We start from the raw sequence: 16,768 nt of genomic DNA, 5'->3' as shown, positions 1-16,768 counted from the left end.
ATCTATCCACAAAAAGAAATGAAATTCTGACTTGTACTACAACATAGATGACCCTTAAAAACATTATGCTAAATGAGGGCGGGTGCAGTGGCTCATGCCTGTAATCCCAGCACTTTGGGAGGCCGAGGCAGGCAGATCACCTAAGGTCAGGAGTTTGAGATCAGCCTGACCAACATGGAGTAACCCTGTCTCTATTAAAAATACAAAATTAGTTGGGCATGATGGCGCATGTCTGTAATCCCAGTTACTGGGTAGGTTGAGGCAGGAAAATCACTTGAACCCAGGAGGCAGAGGTTGTGAAACTCCGTCTCAAAAAAAAAATTATGCTAAATGAAATACAACACACACAAAAGGATAAACATTATAGGATTCCACTTATACGGGATATCAGAGCAGTCAAACTCATCTCAAGTACAATGGCAGCTGCACAGGATAAGGGGAGGAGGGAATGTGGAGTTACTATTTAATGGGTAAGGAGTTTTTGTTTAGGGTAATGAAAAAGTTCTGGAAATGAATGGTGCTGATGGTTGCACAATGTGAATATACTTAATGCCATTGAATTTGGTTAAAATGGTAAACTTTATGTTATGTATATTTTACCACAATTTTTTAAAAAAGAATTTACCTTTTATCCAAAGCTCTCAGTACTTTAGCAAAAACTTCCAATTCACAAAATTCACTGCCCAGTTGACATAAGCGTCCCTGTTGGTAAAGCTGAAATAAAAAACAAATAATTATGATTTTAAAATTCTACAATTTTATTTTTAATAATATTTGATAAATGTAATTTGATTTATTTCAGGAAAGATGCTTAAAAGAAATGTAACACTAACAAATTTCTACAATTCATATAAAAATATTTTAGTAGTTGTATATAATCATTATAAATTGGTATTTGTAAACCCCCTAGAACAAACAGTACCTGGAACATGGTAAGTACTACAGAGTACTATATAATTATGTATTTATTAAATACAGATAAAAATCTTTAAAGAAATGTTAACCTGTTAACTTTTTTACTTAAACAAAACTGGAGAGTCAATGTAAAGTTATCAAAATAATGGCAAAGGTAATGTCCAGAAAACAGAGCTGGTCAATATGACCACCTCAAAAATCTCAGTTCAGTCTTGAGTGTAACAATTCAAAAACACACCAAGAGTAGAGTATGTCTATAATAATGCAGAATGAAAGGATTTCTAATCACATCATAATGGTTTATACGTCCTAAAATTTTAGAACTGCTATTTAAAATAACATTTTAAGGCTGGGTGCTGTGGCTTGAGCCTGTAATTCCAGCTACTAGGGAGGCGGAGGAGGGAAATTGCTTGAGGATGGGGCAGGAGAATTGCTTGAACTCAGGTTGCAGTGAGCCAAGATCACGACACTGCACTCCAGCCTGAGTGACAGAGTGAAACTTTGTCTCAAAAAAAATAAATAAAAACAAAAACAAGTTATACAACTACTTTGCCTAAAAACAAAATTTTATGTATTTTACAATTCACTGTATTCCTTTAATGACTAAAAATTGGTGCATCCTACTAAATGAGTTTTAAAAACAGAACTTAGAAAAAGTGTTGCTTTAGTTTGAAAATATGTCCTATTAACGAATACTGGCAGTTTCTATATTCAGCTGCTTAATTTTTCTTTTTTTCTTTTTTGAGATGGAGTCTTGCTCCGTTGCCAGGCTGGAGTGCAATGGCACAATCTCTGCTCACTGCCTCCCAGGTTCAAGTAATTGGCCTCCCAAAGTGCTGGGATTACAGGCATGAGCCACTGTGCCTGGCCTTTCTTTCTTTCTTTTTCCTCCCTGAGAGACAGTCTCACCTCTGTCCCAAAAGCTGGAGGGCAGTGGCATGATTATGGCTCACTGAAGCCTCAATCTCCTTCTTGGGCTCAAGCAATCCGCCCACCTCAGCCCCAGACAGTAATTAGACTACAGGTATGCACGACCATGCCTGGCTAATTTTTCTATTTTTTTGTAGAGACAGGGTCATACTATGTTGCCTAGCACAGTCTATGAACTCTTGGGCTTAAGCAATACTCCTGCCTAGGCCTCCCAAAGTGCTGGTATTAAGGCCTGAGCCACTGCCCCCAGCTTTGATGCCTGCCTGTCTTTCTGACCTAATCTTTTACTACTGTTTCTCCCTGTCCCCTATATTCCTCCTACCTTAGCTTTCTTACAGCTCATAAGTTGCACACATATGCTACTACCTCTACATGAAGCACTGGTAACATGATTCTTTGCCTGGTTAGGAATATATAATATATATATATATATTATAACTTTATAACTCATCCAAATCCTCTCAACTACTATGTTACTTCCTCACAGAGACCTTCCTCTGACTCGGCAATCTAAATTCTGTGTCCTGTTAAACTTTTTCATGACACGCTGTTTTTTTTACCTCCATGGTAGCATTAAGACATGCAGGCATTCACTGCTGAGCAGTCATTTGTTAAATATATTATTCCGGCTGGGCGCAGTGGCTCACGCCTGTAATCCCAGCGCTTTGGGAGGCCAAGGCGGGTGGGTCACGAGGTGAAGAGATCAAGACCATCCTGGTCAACATGGTGAAACCCCGTCTCTACTAAAAATACAGAAAATTAGCTGGGCATGGTGGCGCGTGCCTGTAATCCCAGCTACTCAGGAGGCTGAGGCAGAAGATTTGCCTGAACCCAGGAGGCAGAGGTTGCGGTGAGCCAAGATCACGGCCATTGCACTCTGGCCTGGGTAACAAGAGCGAAACTCCGTCTCAAAAAAAAAAAAAAAAAAAAAAAAAAAATATATATATATATATTATTCCATCACATTCAACCTTCTATGAGGTGACCATAGTCACCACTATATTCCCAATACGTAGCACAGCGCCTAGTGTATTGAATATTTTCTTTTTTTGGAAAAAAAATATTTTCTTTACTCTCTTTTCAAAAATTTTAGATTTGGGGGTACATGTGCAGGTCTGTTACATGAATATATTGCATAATGCTGGGGTGTGGGCTTCAACTGAATCTTCCTCCCTCCCTCCCTCCTTCCTTCTTTCCGTTCTTTCTGCAGGTTTGTTACATGGATATATTGCATAATGCTGGGATGTAGTCTTCAATTGAACCTTTCTTTCTTTTTTTTTTGTTTTGAGACAGAGTCTCATTCTGTTACCCAGGCTAGAGCACAGTGGCACAATCTTGGCTCACTGCAACCTCCATCTCCCGGGTTCAAGTAGTTCTCGTGCCTCAGTCTTCCAAGTAGCTGGGATTACAGGCTTGCACCACCATGCAATGCTAACTTTTATATTTTTAGTAGAGATGGGGTTTTTCCATGTTGGCCAGGCTGGTCTAGAACTCCTAACCTCAAGTGAGCTGCCCACCTCAGACTCCTGAAGTGCTGGGATTAGAGGCATGAGCTATCATGCCTGGTCCCATTAAATATTTTCTAAATCAATAATCCAAATTGGTACTTACCTACTTTAGATGGAATTCAGAAACTCAGAAGACACAAAAAAATTCAAGATATAGTCTCTACTCTAAATCAACACTAAATCAATGATTTAGTATTGTTATTATAGTACATCCTTATTTACTGAAATCGTCCAGGTCAATCTGGTTGGTAACTGTGACACTTTGGGAAAAACCTCATTTCCACACAGTTTACTACTGCCTCTCCAATCAGACTGTAAGCACCTTTCATTTTCACTGTCACCATGGCTGGAGTGCAGTGGTGTGATCACAGTTCACTGCAGCCTCCAATTCTTGAGCTCAAGAGAGTTGCTTTCCAAGAAGATACATGCTGCTACACCCAGCCAAGCTGTTTCTTTTTCTTTCTTCCTTTTTTTTTTTGGAGACAGAGTCTCACTCTGTTGCTCAGGCTGCAGTGCAGCAGCACAATCTCAGCTCACTGCAGCCTCTGCTTCCCGGACTCAAGGGATTCTCCAGCCTCAGCCTCCAGAGTAGCTGGGACTACAGGTGCGAGTCACCAACACCTGGTTAATTTTTGTATTATTTTGTAGAACTGTTTTCTAATCTCAAAAAATTTAGAATCTTTCAAAAGACGAAAAAAAATGTTCACAGATTATACAACAAAGGGAGACAAACTGCTTTAAGAACACAAATAGGCCGGGTGCAGTGGCTCAAGCCTGTAATCCTAGCACTTTGGGAGGCCGAGGCAGGTGGATCACAAGGTCAAGTGATCGAGACCATCCTGGCCAACATTGTGAAACCCCATCTCTACTAAAAACACAAAAAAATTAGCTGGGCATGGTGGCGCGTGCCTGTAATCCCAGCTACTCGGGAGGCTGAGGCAGGAGAATTGCCTGAACCCAGGAGGCGGAGGTTGCAGTGAGCCGAGATCGCGCCATGGCACTCCAGCCTGGGTAACAAGAGCGAAACTCCATCTCAGAAAAAAAAAGGAGCACAAATAAAATATCTACTCCAAGAAGTTCAGATGTAGAGAAATTGCTAGTAACATTTCGAGCAATATGGCAGACAAAGATGCTAGCCTTTCAACCCTTTTCAAACATACAAAGGCTGGATATTAAAAAAATAAAAATCACAAAATAACTTTTGGATAAATAGCTAAACTGAAACCAGGCATAGAAACCCCAGAGTTGCCAAAAATTAAGAAAATACAAACTTGAAAGTACCTAGGTATCAAAGTCCAGAAAGGAGCTGAGGCAGTATATCCTGGAAGCAAAGAGACCTGGAGATTAACAACCTGCCTAAAGAAGTCTATAACATCTCCTCTGGTCTTAGCAAATCTCCTATGAAAAGCTGAAACCTCCAGCCCAGGACATACATGGGTACCTGGTCCAAATTCATACTACCTAGATGATTTACAGACCCCAAACTCAGAATATGGCATTAAAAAGGTCTGAAACCAGTGAAACTCATGAAGTCCCCAGACAGACACATGCAAACACACCCAGGTCTTTCTGAGGGGAGATGAAAATGCTGTATATACTGATCAGCAAAATTTAGACTTCAGGAAATTCTGTAGAGTTTGCAGGACAAAGGAATGTGTTTCTTCAACAAATAAGTTGCAAAGAAAAGAAAACAGAAGGAAAGGTAAACTGTAGATCAAGAGAGACTAAAGAGGTCTATCAACAAAATGTTAACATGTGAAACTTACCTGGATCCTGATCCAAACAAGCAAACTATAAAAATATACACATTTGAGGCCTGACATGGTGGCTCATGCCCTGTAATCCTAGCACTTTGGGAGGCCGAGGCGGGTGGATCACGAGGTCAGGAGTTCGAGACCAACCTGGCCAGCATGATGAAACCCTGTCTCTACTAAAAATACAAAAATTAGCCAGGCATGATGGCACATGCCTGTAACCCCAGCTACTCAGGAGGCTAAGGCAGGAGAATTACTGGAACCTTGGAGGCAGAGGTTGCAGTGAGCCAAGATCATGCCACTGCACTCCAGCCTAGGTGACATAACAAGGCTCCACCTCAAAAAAAAAAAAAAATACACATTTGAAACAACTGAAAATTTGAACAGTGACTGTATATTTAAGAACATTAAAGAATTATTGTTCATGTTCCTTAGGTGTTATAAGAGTATGGTAGTTACTAAAATATGTATAGATGAAATTATCTGATGTCTAGATTTGCTTCCCAACACTACATGAAAGGGGAAAGTGAAGGGAAGAATAGATTCAGTAACAAGACTGGCCAAGAACTGATAACTATTAAAGCTAGGTGGCAGACATATAGGAATCTATTATTCTATTCTGTTTTTCTACGTATTTAATTTTCTAAAACAGAAAATTCTTATAAATGTATCCTTTATCTCTAACATAAAAGAAGAATATGTTTCATTTAATAAACGTGTTATCTTCACTTACATGATTCTGAAGGCTGGCACAGTGGCTCATACCTGTATTCCCAGCAATTTGGCAAGCCAAGACGTGAGGATTGCTTGAGACCAGGAGTTCGAGACCAACAGGGGCAATGTAGCAAGACCCCCTTCTCCATAAAATAAATAAAAAAATTAGCCAGACGTGGTTGTACATACCTGTAGTCCCAAGTACTTAGTTTGAGCCCCAAAGGTTGAGGCTGTAGTGAGTTATGATTATACCACTGTGCTCTAGCCTAGACAACACAGCAAAATCCTGCCTCAAAAACGATTTTAAAAAGTAAAAAACTCATTTGAGGTTGAATGTCATGGCTCACACCTGTAATTCCAGCACTCTGGGGGGCCAAGGTAGGAGGACTGCTTGAGCCCAGGAGTTTGAGGCCAGCCTGGACAATGTAGGGAGACTCCATTTCTAAAAAAAAAAAAAAAAAAAGCCAATCGTGGTGACATGCGCCTGTGGTCCCAGGTACTTGGGAGGCTGAGGTGGGAGGATTGCCTGAGCCTGGGAAGTTGAGGCTGCAGTGAGCCATAACTGCACCACTACACTACAGCCTGGGTGACAAAGTAAGATCTTGTCTCTGGGGAAAAAAATTCATCTGTACTCTGAAAAAATTATAGACCAGGTGCAGTGGCTCATGCCTGTAATCCCAGCACTTTGGGAGACTGAGGTGGGCGAATCACTTGGGGTCAAGAGTTTAAGATCAGCCTGACCAATATGGAGACGTCTCTATTAAAAATACAGAATCAGCCAGGCGTGATAGCACATGCCTGTAACCCTAGCTACTCAGAGGGCAGAGGCAAGAGAATCGCTTGAACCCAGGAGGTGGTGCGGTAGTTTCGGTGAGCCAAGATCGTCCCATTGCACTTCAGCCTGGGCAACAAGAGCAAAACTCCATCTCAAAAAAAAAAAAAGTTATATCAGAATTCCTTTTCTTTGTACTTTATACCATACATTTAATGTCCTTTATCTGTTGTTTGATTACAGTGTCATTTCAGAAAATAGTTTACTAAAACTTAAAATATGCTGTCCATTTATGATGATGATGTCACTAGGTCAATCATCCATGAAACAAGAAATTAAGAGTTTTTTTTCCTCCCATGGTTAAAAGAATGAACTGTGTATTTACCCAGATTCTCCTACTGCATATTTCACTTTATAGGTCAATGGCCTAATTGTCAAGATAGTATAATTGTGTTAAAGGTAGGAGATGTTACCATAGTACAAATGGAAGTTCAAAACAAAAATCTAGCTAGATGTTAAGGCATAGCCAGCAAGCAATAACCAGTCAGACTAACACAATATATACCAGCAATCTCTGTATTTGGAATAAGTTTCTCAGCTTCTCTTCTTGAAGTTTTACTACCAATATGTGGTGAAAATCAGAAGTGTTCCTATGAGGCAGAAGGAGAGGTCAGTATAGCTAAGAAAAGACGTTCTGGCCGGGCATGGTGGCTCACACCTGTAATCCACCTTGGGAGGCCATGGTGGGTGGATCACGAGGTCACGAGATTGAAACCATCCTGGCCAACATGGTGAAACCCTCTCTCTACTAAAAATTACAAAAATTAGCTGGGCATGGTGGCGCGCACCTGTAGTCAGCTACTAGGGAGGCTGAGGCAGGAGAACTGCTTGAACCTGGGAGGCGGAGGATGCAGTGAGCGAGATCGCGCCACTGCACTTCAGCCTGACACCTGGCGACAAAGCAAGACTGTCTCAAAAAAAAAAAAAAAATATATATATATATATATATATATATATATTCTGCCTCTATAAGAAAACTCATTCTATATTCTAGATAACCAACTGTAAAACATTTGTTTTCTCTGATTTCAGAATTTATGTTTTTAAGAACATTAGAATATGTAGGGAATTTCAAAAAGAATTGCTCAATTTTACCATCTACATAGAAAAATCACTGTCAACATAATGGCACACTTTTCAGTCTCCTTTTCTTATTGATTTGCAAGAGTTTGGAATATGCTTAATAAACTTTAGTATATAATATACATATTTTTTCCCACTACACATTTTTAAAATTTTTAACTTGGTTCTAAGAATGGTTCTGGGGATTCTGATTAAATTTACACTGAACATATAGATTTTGGGAAGAGTTACATATTTAAAACCCCAAATCTTCTAATCTAGGAACAAAATATTGTCTCTTCTACATTTATTGAAGACTTCTGGGTGTCTTTTTGGATTTACTCCTTGGGGTGTTTTATTATTTTGAATCAGACGTAATCTTTCCTGTACTGCATATAGAAAAATTGAATTTTTAATTATAAACATGTAATCAGCTCCTTTACTGCTATAGTTTTTCAGTTGACTTTGCCAATTTTTACTAATTCTAATTGTACTGGTTAGCACTTCAAGAATGTTAAATAGAGATGGGAGCAGTGGCTCACGCCTGTAATCCCAGCACCTTGGGAGGCCAAAGTGGGCGGATCACGAGGTCAAGTGTTTGAAACCAGCCTGGCCAACACAGTGAAATCCCATCTCTACTAAAAATACAAAAATTAGCCAGATGTAGTGACACGTGCCTGTAGTCTCAGCTACTTGGGAGGCTGAGGCAGGAGAATCGTTTGAACCCAGGAGGCGGAGGTTGCAGTGAGCTGAGACTGCACCATTGCACTCCAGCCTGTGCAACAGAAGACTCGTCTCAGGGGGAAAAAAAAAGTGCTGAACACATAGTATACAGTTTCAGAAATAAGTCTGAAAGTCTTTACTTTAAAAAATAAAAGGGTTTTTTTGTTTTTTGCTCTGGGAGTCCATTCGAAAGGGAATGCTACATGGATGTGTCTCGGCGTGAGACAGTGCTATTCTGTGGGTGCTATAACAGCTTCCGGCAGAGCCTGGGTGTTGATGTCCAGCGCCCTGACGCCATGCAGCGTCTGAAGCCCAGCTAACTCAGGAGGTGTCTGGAGGAGTTTCAGCATTTGCTACAGTAACCTCATCAGCCTGCCAAGACAGCAATGCAAGTGGCTAAGAGGGCAGGCATTTGACTTCCACCTGAAGTAAATAGAATACTATAAATAAGAAATCTGTCATACAAAATCACAACTGAATCAATGTATGATATATTTGGCAAATACGGAACTATTCATCAAATCAGAGTGGGGAACACACCTGAAACTAGAGGAACAGCTTATGTGGTCTATGAAGAAATCTTTGTTGCCAAGAATGCCTGTGATCACCTATTGGGAGTCAATGTTTCTAACAGATAATTTGTGGTTTTGTACTACAATGCCAACAAGGCATTTCAGAAGATGGACACAAAAGAGGAGGAGGAACAGTTGAAGCTTCTCAAGGAGAAATATGGTATCAACACAGATCCACCAAAATAAATGTTGTTTTCTACATTTTTATTTTGAGGCTGGGCACAGTGGCTCACGTCTGTAATCCCAGCACTTTGGAAGGCTGAGGTGGGTGGATCACTTGAGGTCAGGAGTTCAAGACCAGCCTGGCCAACATGGTGAAACCCCATTTCTACTAAAAATACAAAAAATTAGCCAGGCATGGTGGCATGCACCTGTAATCCTAGCTACTCAGGAGGCTGAGGCAGGAGAATCGCTTGAACCCGGGAGGCGGAGGTTACAGTGAGTCAATATCGTGCCATTGCACTCCAGCTTGGGCAGCAAGAGCATAACTTCATCTCAAAAATAAAATAAAATACAGCAAAGCATACATGTACAAAGTAAAAAGCATCTACAACCCTACTCCTTAAGTAAACACCATTAAAATTTTGTTTTGTGGCCAGGTGTGGTGGCTCATGCCTGTAATCACAGCACTTTGGGAGGACGAGGTGGGCGGATCACAAGGTCAGGATATTGAGACCATCCTGGCCAACATGGTGAAACCCGTCTCTACTAAAAAAATACAAAAATTAGCTGGACGTGGTGGCAGGCACCTGTAGTCCCAGCAACTTGGGAGGCTGAGGCAGGAGAACTGCTTGAACCTGGGAGGCAGCAGTTGCAGTGAGCTGAGATCAGGCCACTGCACTCCAGCCTGGCGCCTGGCAACAGAGCGAGACTCTTTCTCAAAAAAAAATTTTTTTTGTTTTGTTCCCCTATATTTCTTCTTTCAATGTGAACACATAAATATACATATATTTTCCCCACATTAAGAAAAAAAAAGCAAAAATGGCCAGGAATCGTGGCTCACACCTATAATCCCAACACTTTGGAAGGCTGAGGCAGGAATATCACTTGAACCCAGGAGTTCAACACTGGCCTGAACCATGCGGCAAAACCTCATCTTTGGAAAAAATACAAAAATTAGCTGGGCATGGCAGTACACAACTGTAAGTCCCAGCTACCAGGGAGAATCACTTGAGCCTACGAGGTGGAGGCTGCAGTGAGTGGTGACTGTATTTCTGCATTCCAGCCTGAGTAAAAGAGCAAGATCCCGTCTCAAAATAAACAAACAAAAAACCCACAATGGAGGCTAGGCAAGGTGGCTCATACCTATAATACCAGCACTTTGGGAAGTCAAGGCAGGAAGAGCACCTAAGGCCAGGAATTCAAGACCAGCCTGGGCAACATAGTCAGACCCCATTTCCACCAAGAAAGCAAAAACAAAACACACACATAAGATTATTCTATTCATACTACTTTGTAACAAACTTATTATTCTCCCTACTTGCTCTATGTTCTGGCATCTCTACTCCAGTATATACAGAATACTCATTCTTTATAAACGCACTATGATAGTCCACTCCTGATTAGCATACGGTTTTCAACTTTGCCATCGTTATAAACAAACACTGAATATCCTTGAATAGGATTTTCCACATATTCAACAAGTATTCCCGGAGAAAAAATTCTTTAAATGGTATTGTTGGTTAAAGGGTATGAGTGATTTGAATTTTTCAACCATGACAATCTGATAGGTAAAGGCTGATATTATTTTAAAACTTTTTTTTTGAGACAGGGTCTCACTCTGTCACCCAGGCTGGGGTGCAGTGGTGCAATCTCAGCTCATTGCAACCGCCATCTCCCAGGTTCAGTGATTTTTCTGCCTCAGCCTACCGAGTAGCTGGGATTACAAGCACCCGCCACCACACCCAGCTAATTTTTTTATTTTTAGTAGAGATGGGGTTTCACCATGTTGTCCAGGCAGGTGTCGAACTTCTGACCTCAAGTAATCCACCCATCTTGGCCTCCCAAAGTGTTGGAATTACAGACATGAGCAACTGCACTCCAGCCGGGGAGACATAGTGAGACTCTGTCTCAAAAAAAGAAAGTTTTTTTTTTTTTTTTTGAGACACAGTCTCAATAAAAATAAGTCAATAAGAAACATAAGTCCAGGCTGAACGCAATGGCTCATGCCTGTAATCCCAGCACTTTGGGAGGCTGAGGCAGGCAATCACTTGAAGTCAGGAGTCTGAAACCAGCCTAGCCATGGTGAAACTCCGTCTCTACCAAAAATGTAAAAAATTAGCCAGGTGTGTGGTGTGCACCTGTAATCGCAGCTACTGAGGAGGCTGAGGCAGAGGTTGCAATGAGCAGAGATCCTGCCACTGCTCTCCAGCTTGGGCGACAGAGTAAGACTCCATCTCAAAAAAAAAAAAAAGATGAGAATGGTGGTATCTGGTCTGATTCCAAGGTTTGAGATGCTGTACACTGCCCAATAAACATACATCCCATTAGTTAATGTGGTTGTCTAAGAATGGAAGTTTTTTCGATTCTTGTGCATTTTAAAAAACAGATCTTAAGTTGTTAGGACATAAACAATATAAAGTTTTTTTGGATCTCATTACTTAATAAACAGAACTGTCACAGGTATTTCTTTTAGCCTGGGGTTACCATGAACCAAGTGTTACAAAGTGAGAAAGTTTAGGAACCTCTGGTATACATTCCTGTGACTGCTTTATTTTACTCACTATCATTTGCAAGAGTTATTCATATTATTTCAAGTAGTTGTTGTTCATTCATTTTCATTGTATAATATTCTACTGTATGATTATCCCACTATTTATTAATATTAATTCTTCTATTGATGGGAATTTGGACAATTTCCACTTTGGGGCTATTATGAATAGTGGTGCTATGAACATTCGTAAGCATATATATCTTGATGTAGCATTACTGGCTTACAGGGTGTGTATATGTTCAGTTTTAGTACATAATGCCACTTTTCCAAAATGGCATTATCAACTTACATTCCCACTAACAATGTATTAGAGTTTTTTATTTTTCCATATCCTTATTTACATTTTCATTTTGTCACTGTGACAGGTGTACAGTAAAATAGTACTTCTCTGAAGAGAAAATAAGGTTGAGTTGCTTTCTAAATGTTTGACTAGCCCTTTGAATATTCTTTTGGGATGCCTATTTAAGTTCTCTTCATTAAAAACAAAACAAAACAAAAAACAAAAACAACCAAAAAAAAAAAAACCTAAGTGTTTTTCTCTGCTATTTTTTTTTTTTAAAGACATAGTCTCACTGTGTCACCAGCCCAGAGTTCAACAGAGCAATCTCAGCTCACTGCAACCTCCACCTCCCAGGTTCAAGCAATTCTCCTGCCTCAGCCTCCCAAGTAGTTGGGATTACAAACGCCTGCCACCATGCCCGGCTAATTTTTTTTATTTTTAGTGCAGATGGGGTTTCACCATGTTGGCCAGACTTGTCTCAAACTCCTGACCTCAGGTGATCCACCTGCCTCAGCCTCCCAAAGTGATGGGATTACAGGCGTGAGCCACTGTGCCTGGCTTTTGCTCTGCTATTAATGTATAATTCTTTATGTGTACGATGAGTCCTTTGTCAGATAGAGGCACTGCAAATATCTTCTCCCACTCTGTGGCTTGATTTTTCACTTGCTTAATGATATCTTTTGATAAGATGTTCTTGATCTTAATATAGCACCAATTTTTCACACTTTATATTTACCTACTTTGAGATCCTAATTAATATTTGCTGACATAAAGAAATTTTTTTTTCTAAAAAGCAGTTTTGTTTTTACACATTTAGATGAGCAATTTATCTGGAAATGACTTTTGTGTGTGGTATGAGGTAAAGTCAAGATACTTTCTTCCCTGATACAGAAATTAATTGACTAATACCATTAACTTGACTTTCCTTTCCCTATCTTAGTGCTGTATCACCTTTATCATAATGTTGGTGATGGCATATGTATCAGTCAGTTTCTGGACTGTGCATTTTGATCCACTGGGCTATTCGTCAACCCATGTGCCAATACCATATTATCTTAACTGTTACTGCTAGGTAACAATTAAGTTTAATTCCTCCAGATTTTCTATCTTTATCATCATGATTCTCTTGCATTTGGCTTCATCTTGCACTTGTATTTGTATTTCAGTTGAGTATCCATTAATGTTCATTGGCCATTCATATTTCCTCTTCTGTAAGCTGGCTGTTCAGGTTTTCAGGACATGAATTAGTTGCCTTAGCTGCCTTTCTCAAACTGATTAGAATTAGATCTTTCTGTATAAAAAAACATGCCCTTCATCTGTCAAATGCCGTCATTTGCAGAGTGTTTTTTTAAAGTGTGCTAACAATTTCTTTTTCTTTTTTTTTTTTTTTTTTTTTGAGACAGTCTCAATTTGTCTGCAGTGCAATAGCATGATCTTGGCTCACAGCAACCTCCCCATCCTGGGCTCAAGCAATCCTCCCACCTCAGCCTCCCAAGTAATTGGAACTATAGGTGTATGTCACCATGCCTGGCTAATTTTTTATTATTTTTTGGTACAGACAGCATTTTGCCATGTTACCTAGGCTAGTCTTGAACTCCTAGGGTTGGGCAATCTACCTGCCTCGGCCTCTCCAAGCGCTGAGATTACAGGCATGAACTACCATCCCCACCCTGTATGTGTTTGTGAAAGACAGAGTCTCACTCTGCCAGGCTGACAGTGGAGTGAAAAGATCACCACTCACTGGAGCCTTGAACCTCCCAGGCCCAGGTGATCCTCCTGAGTAGCTGGGACCATGGGCGCATGCCACCGTGCCTGGCTAAGTTTTAATTTTTTTGTAGAGACAGGGTCTCCCTATGTTGCCCAGGCAGGTCTAGAACTCTTAGCTTCAAGCCATCCTCCCAGCTTGACCTCCCAAAGTTCGCAGATTACAGGAGTGAGCTACTGCTCCTGGCTCTCTACTTTTTAATGCATTCTAACACATCAATTTCTTTTTTTCCTCCGGGTTTCGGTTTCATTCTTAGAAAAGCCTTCTTCATGCCAAGATGGTATTCCATTGTTGGCAAGATGATAAGACAAGAGAAGAGGTAAAGATAGATTTTAACATTATTTTTACATTACTTTTTTTTCCTTTGAGCCAAGTTCTCACTGTGTTGCCCAGGCTAGCATGTGATGGCACAATCACAGGTCATTGAGTGGCCTTGACTTTCCAAGCTTCAAATGACCCTTCCACCTCAACCTCTCTAGTAACTGGGACCACAGACATGCACCACCAAGCCTGAATAATTTTTTTTTTTTTTTTGTAAGGACAATGTCTCACTATGTTGCCCAGGCTGGTGTGGAACTCTTGGGCTCAAGCAATTCTCCTGCCTTGGTCTCCCGAAGTGCTGGGATTACAGGTATGAGCCACTGCTCCTGGCCACTTATTTTTATAGTGTTTGACATTTTCATAATTTGCATATTACCTTAAAAATATTTTTTTAGGCCAGGCACAGTGACTCACATCTGTAATCCTAACACTCTGGGGGGCTGAGGCGGGAAGATTGCTTGAGGCTAGGGTTCAAGACCAGTTTGGAGAACAAAGTGAGATATGATTTGTCTCTATGAAAAAAAATTTTTAAGGTATTTTTGTTGTTATCTCCTACAAGAAGGAGAAAAAAATTTTTCTTAATTAACTAGGTCTGGTGGCATACACCTGTAGTTCTAGCTACTAGGGAGGATGAGGCAGGAGGATCACTTGGGGCCAGGAGTTCAAGGCTGCAGTAAGCTATGATTACGCCACTGCATGATAGCCTGGGAAACAGAGGGAGGCCTTGTCTCTTACAAAAGAAAGAAAACCAATTTCTCTAAAAAAGAAATTTCAGTCATTTCCCATTCCAAAATATTGACCCAATAATTTCTTCTGATACTTTTATAATTTCAGTAGCCAAATTTAATCTTTTTTTTTTTGTTTTGAGACAAGGTCTCACCCTGTTACCCAGGTTAGAGTATGGTGGTGCAATGACAGCTCACTGCAAACCTCAGCCTCCTGGGCTTAAGCAATCCTACTGCCTCAGGCTCCTGAGTAGCTAAGACTATAGGCAGGCAACACCACACACAGCTAATTTTTTCTTTTTTGGAGAGATGGGATCTCACTGTGTTACCCAGGCTGGTCTCAAACTCCTGGACTTAAGCAAAATCCTCCCACTATGGCCTCCAAAGTGCTGAGATTACAGACAGGAGCCACCATGCTTGGCCGTCAGTGAATTTTTTAAAATTCTCAGAAAACTGAATGTTGGTTCAAGCTATATATAGCTATACAAATATAGATAAAAAGAAAAAAATTAACTCTCATCCTAAATCAGAACCTAATTAGTACGGTTTTCAGCATGATACTTGTTTTTATTTTGTTTTTTTTTCTTTTCAGCATGATACTTTAAATAATTTTTTTAAAAAATCATTAAGGAGGCTGGGTGCAGTGGCTCACTCCTGTAATCCTAGCACTTTGGGAAGAGAAGGCTGGCAGATCACCCAAGGTCAAGAGTTCAAGACCAGCCTAGCTAACATGGTGAAACCCCCATCTCTACTAAAAATGCAAAAATTAGCTGGGCGTGGTAGCAGGTACCTGTAATACCAGCTACTTGGGAGGCTGAGGCAGGAGAATCACTTGAACCCAGGAGGCGGAGGTTGCAGTGAGCTGAGACTGTGGTACTGCACTACAACCTGGGCAACAGAGCGAGACTTGTTTTAAAAAAAAAAAATCAAGATTGTGAACATAATAAATAGAACACATTACTGAAACATGTCACCTAGGTAAAGCTTAACTGTATGGCATACTTCGTATTTGGAACAAAACACAAAATAGACCTTCGGCAGTTAAAATAAAAAGATCATAAACTTCATTTTATTAAAGAGATAGAGTCTCACCACATTGCCCCGGCCGGCCAGTCTTGAACTCTTGGACTCAAGAGACCCTCCCAGCTCAGCCTCCCAAACTGCTGGGATTATAGGTGTGAGCTATCATGTCTGACAATAAACTTCATTCTTTAGAATAAGAATGCAGCCCCCTGTCTATTTTCTTTCACTCTGTATCGAGTTCTACAATTTTTTTTTTAAGAGATGGGGTCTCACTGCGTTGCCCAGGCTGAAGTGCAGTATTCACAGGCACAACGATAGCTAGCACACTACATCCTCCAACTTCTGGGCTCAAACCATCCTCCTGCCTCAGATTCCCCGGTAGGTAGGATGGGACTACAGGCATGTATCACTGCATCTGGCTTACAATTCTTTCACTTCATCTTATCCGCTTTTATACCAAAATGGTTGGAGAGAAAACTTTCAGAATCCAAGCCACTACAATCACATGCCACCTAACATTTTGGTCAACAACCAACTGCATATACAGGTGATCCCATAAGATTACAATAGAACTGAAAAGCTCCTATTGCCTAGTGACATTGCAGTCCAATTACTTTATTTTTTAACAGTAATTTAGTGTAGTTTAAGTATACACTGTTTATAACATCTACAGTAGTGTACAGTGATGTCCTAGGCCTTCACATTCACTCACCACCTACTCACTGACTTACCAAAGCAACTTTCAGTCCTAAAAGCTCCATTTATGTTACGTGCCCCATACAGATGTACCATTTCTTATCTTTTATACTGTATTTTTACTGTAACTTTTCTATGTTTAGATCAAGCTTGCCCAATGCACAGCCAGCAGGCCGCCATGTAGCCCAGGACAGCTTTCAGTTACACTTTTTGTTTTTCCTTTTTGTGAAGAATG

The 16,768-nt window shown here is 40.5% G+C and overlaps 1 protein-coding gene and 1 pseudogene across 2 annotated transcripts in view; one reads left to right on the top strand and one right to left on the bottom strand.

The window, feature by feature from the left end:
• APPBP2 (amyloid beta precursor protein binding protein 2) overlaps positions 1 to 16,768 on the bottom strand; it is a 74,644-nt gene that overhangs the window by 52,884 nt on the left and 4,992 nt on the right. For both annotated transcript variants that reach the window (XM_078373718.1, XM_002748188.5), the window contains exon 2: positions 626 to 714. Coding sequence is in view for 1 of the 2 variants with exons in the window: in XM_002748188.5 (XP_002748234.1) it covers positions 626 to 714 (89 nt within the window). In the remaining variant the exon portion in view is untranslated. The remainder of the gene's footprint in view (positions 1 to 625; positions 715 to 16,768) is intronic.
• Positions 8,825 to 9,196, top strand: LOC108591772 (splicing factor 3B subunit 6 pseudogene; annotated as a pseudogene).

This window comes from Callithrix jacchus, chromosome 5 (genome assembly GCF_049354715.1).
Source record: "Callithrix jacchus isolate 240 chromosome 5, calJac240_pri, whole genome shotgun sequence".
Taxonomy (NCBI): Eukaryota; Metazoa; Chordata; class Mammalia; order Primates; family Cebidae; genus Callithrix; species Callithrix jacchus.
The sequence above is the reverse complement of the archived record's forward strand: the minus strand, read 5'-3'. Positions and strand labels throughout refer to the sequence as shown.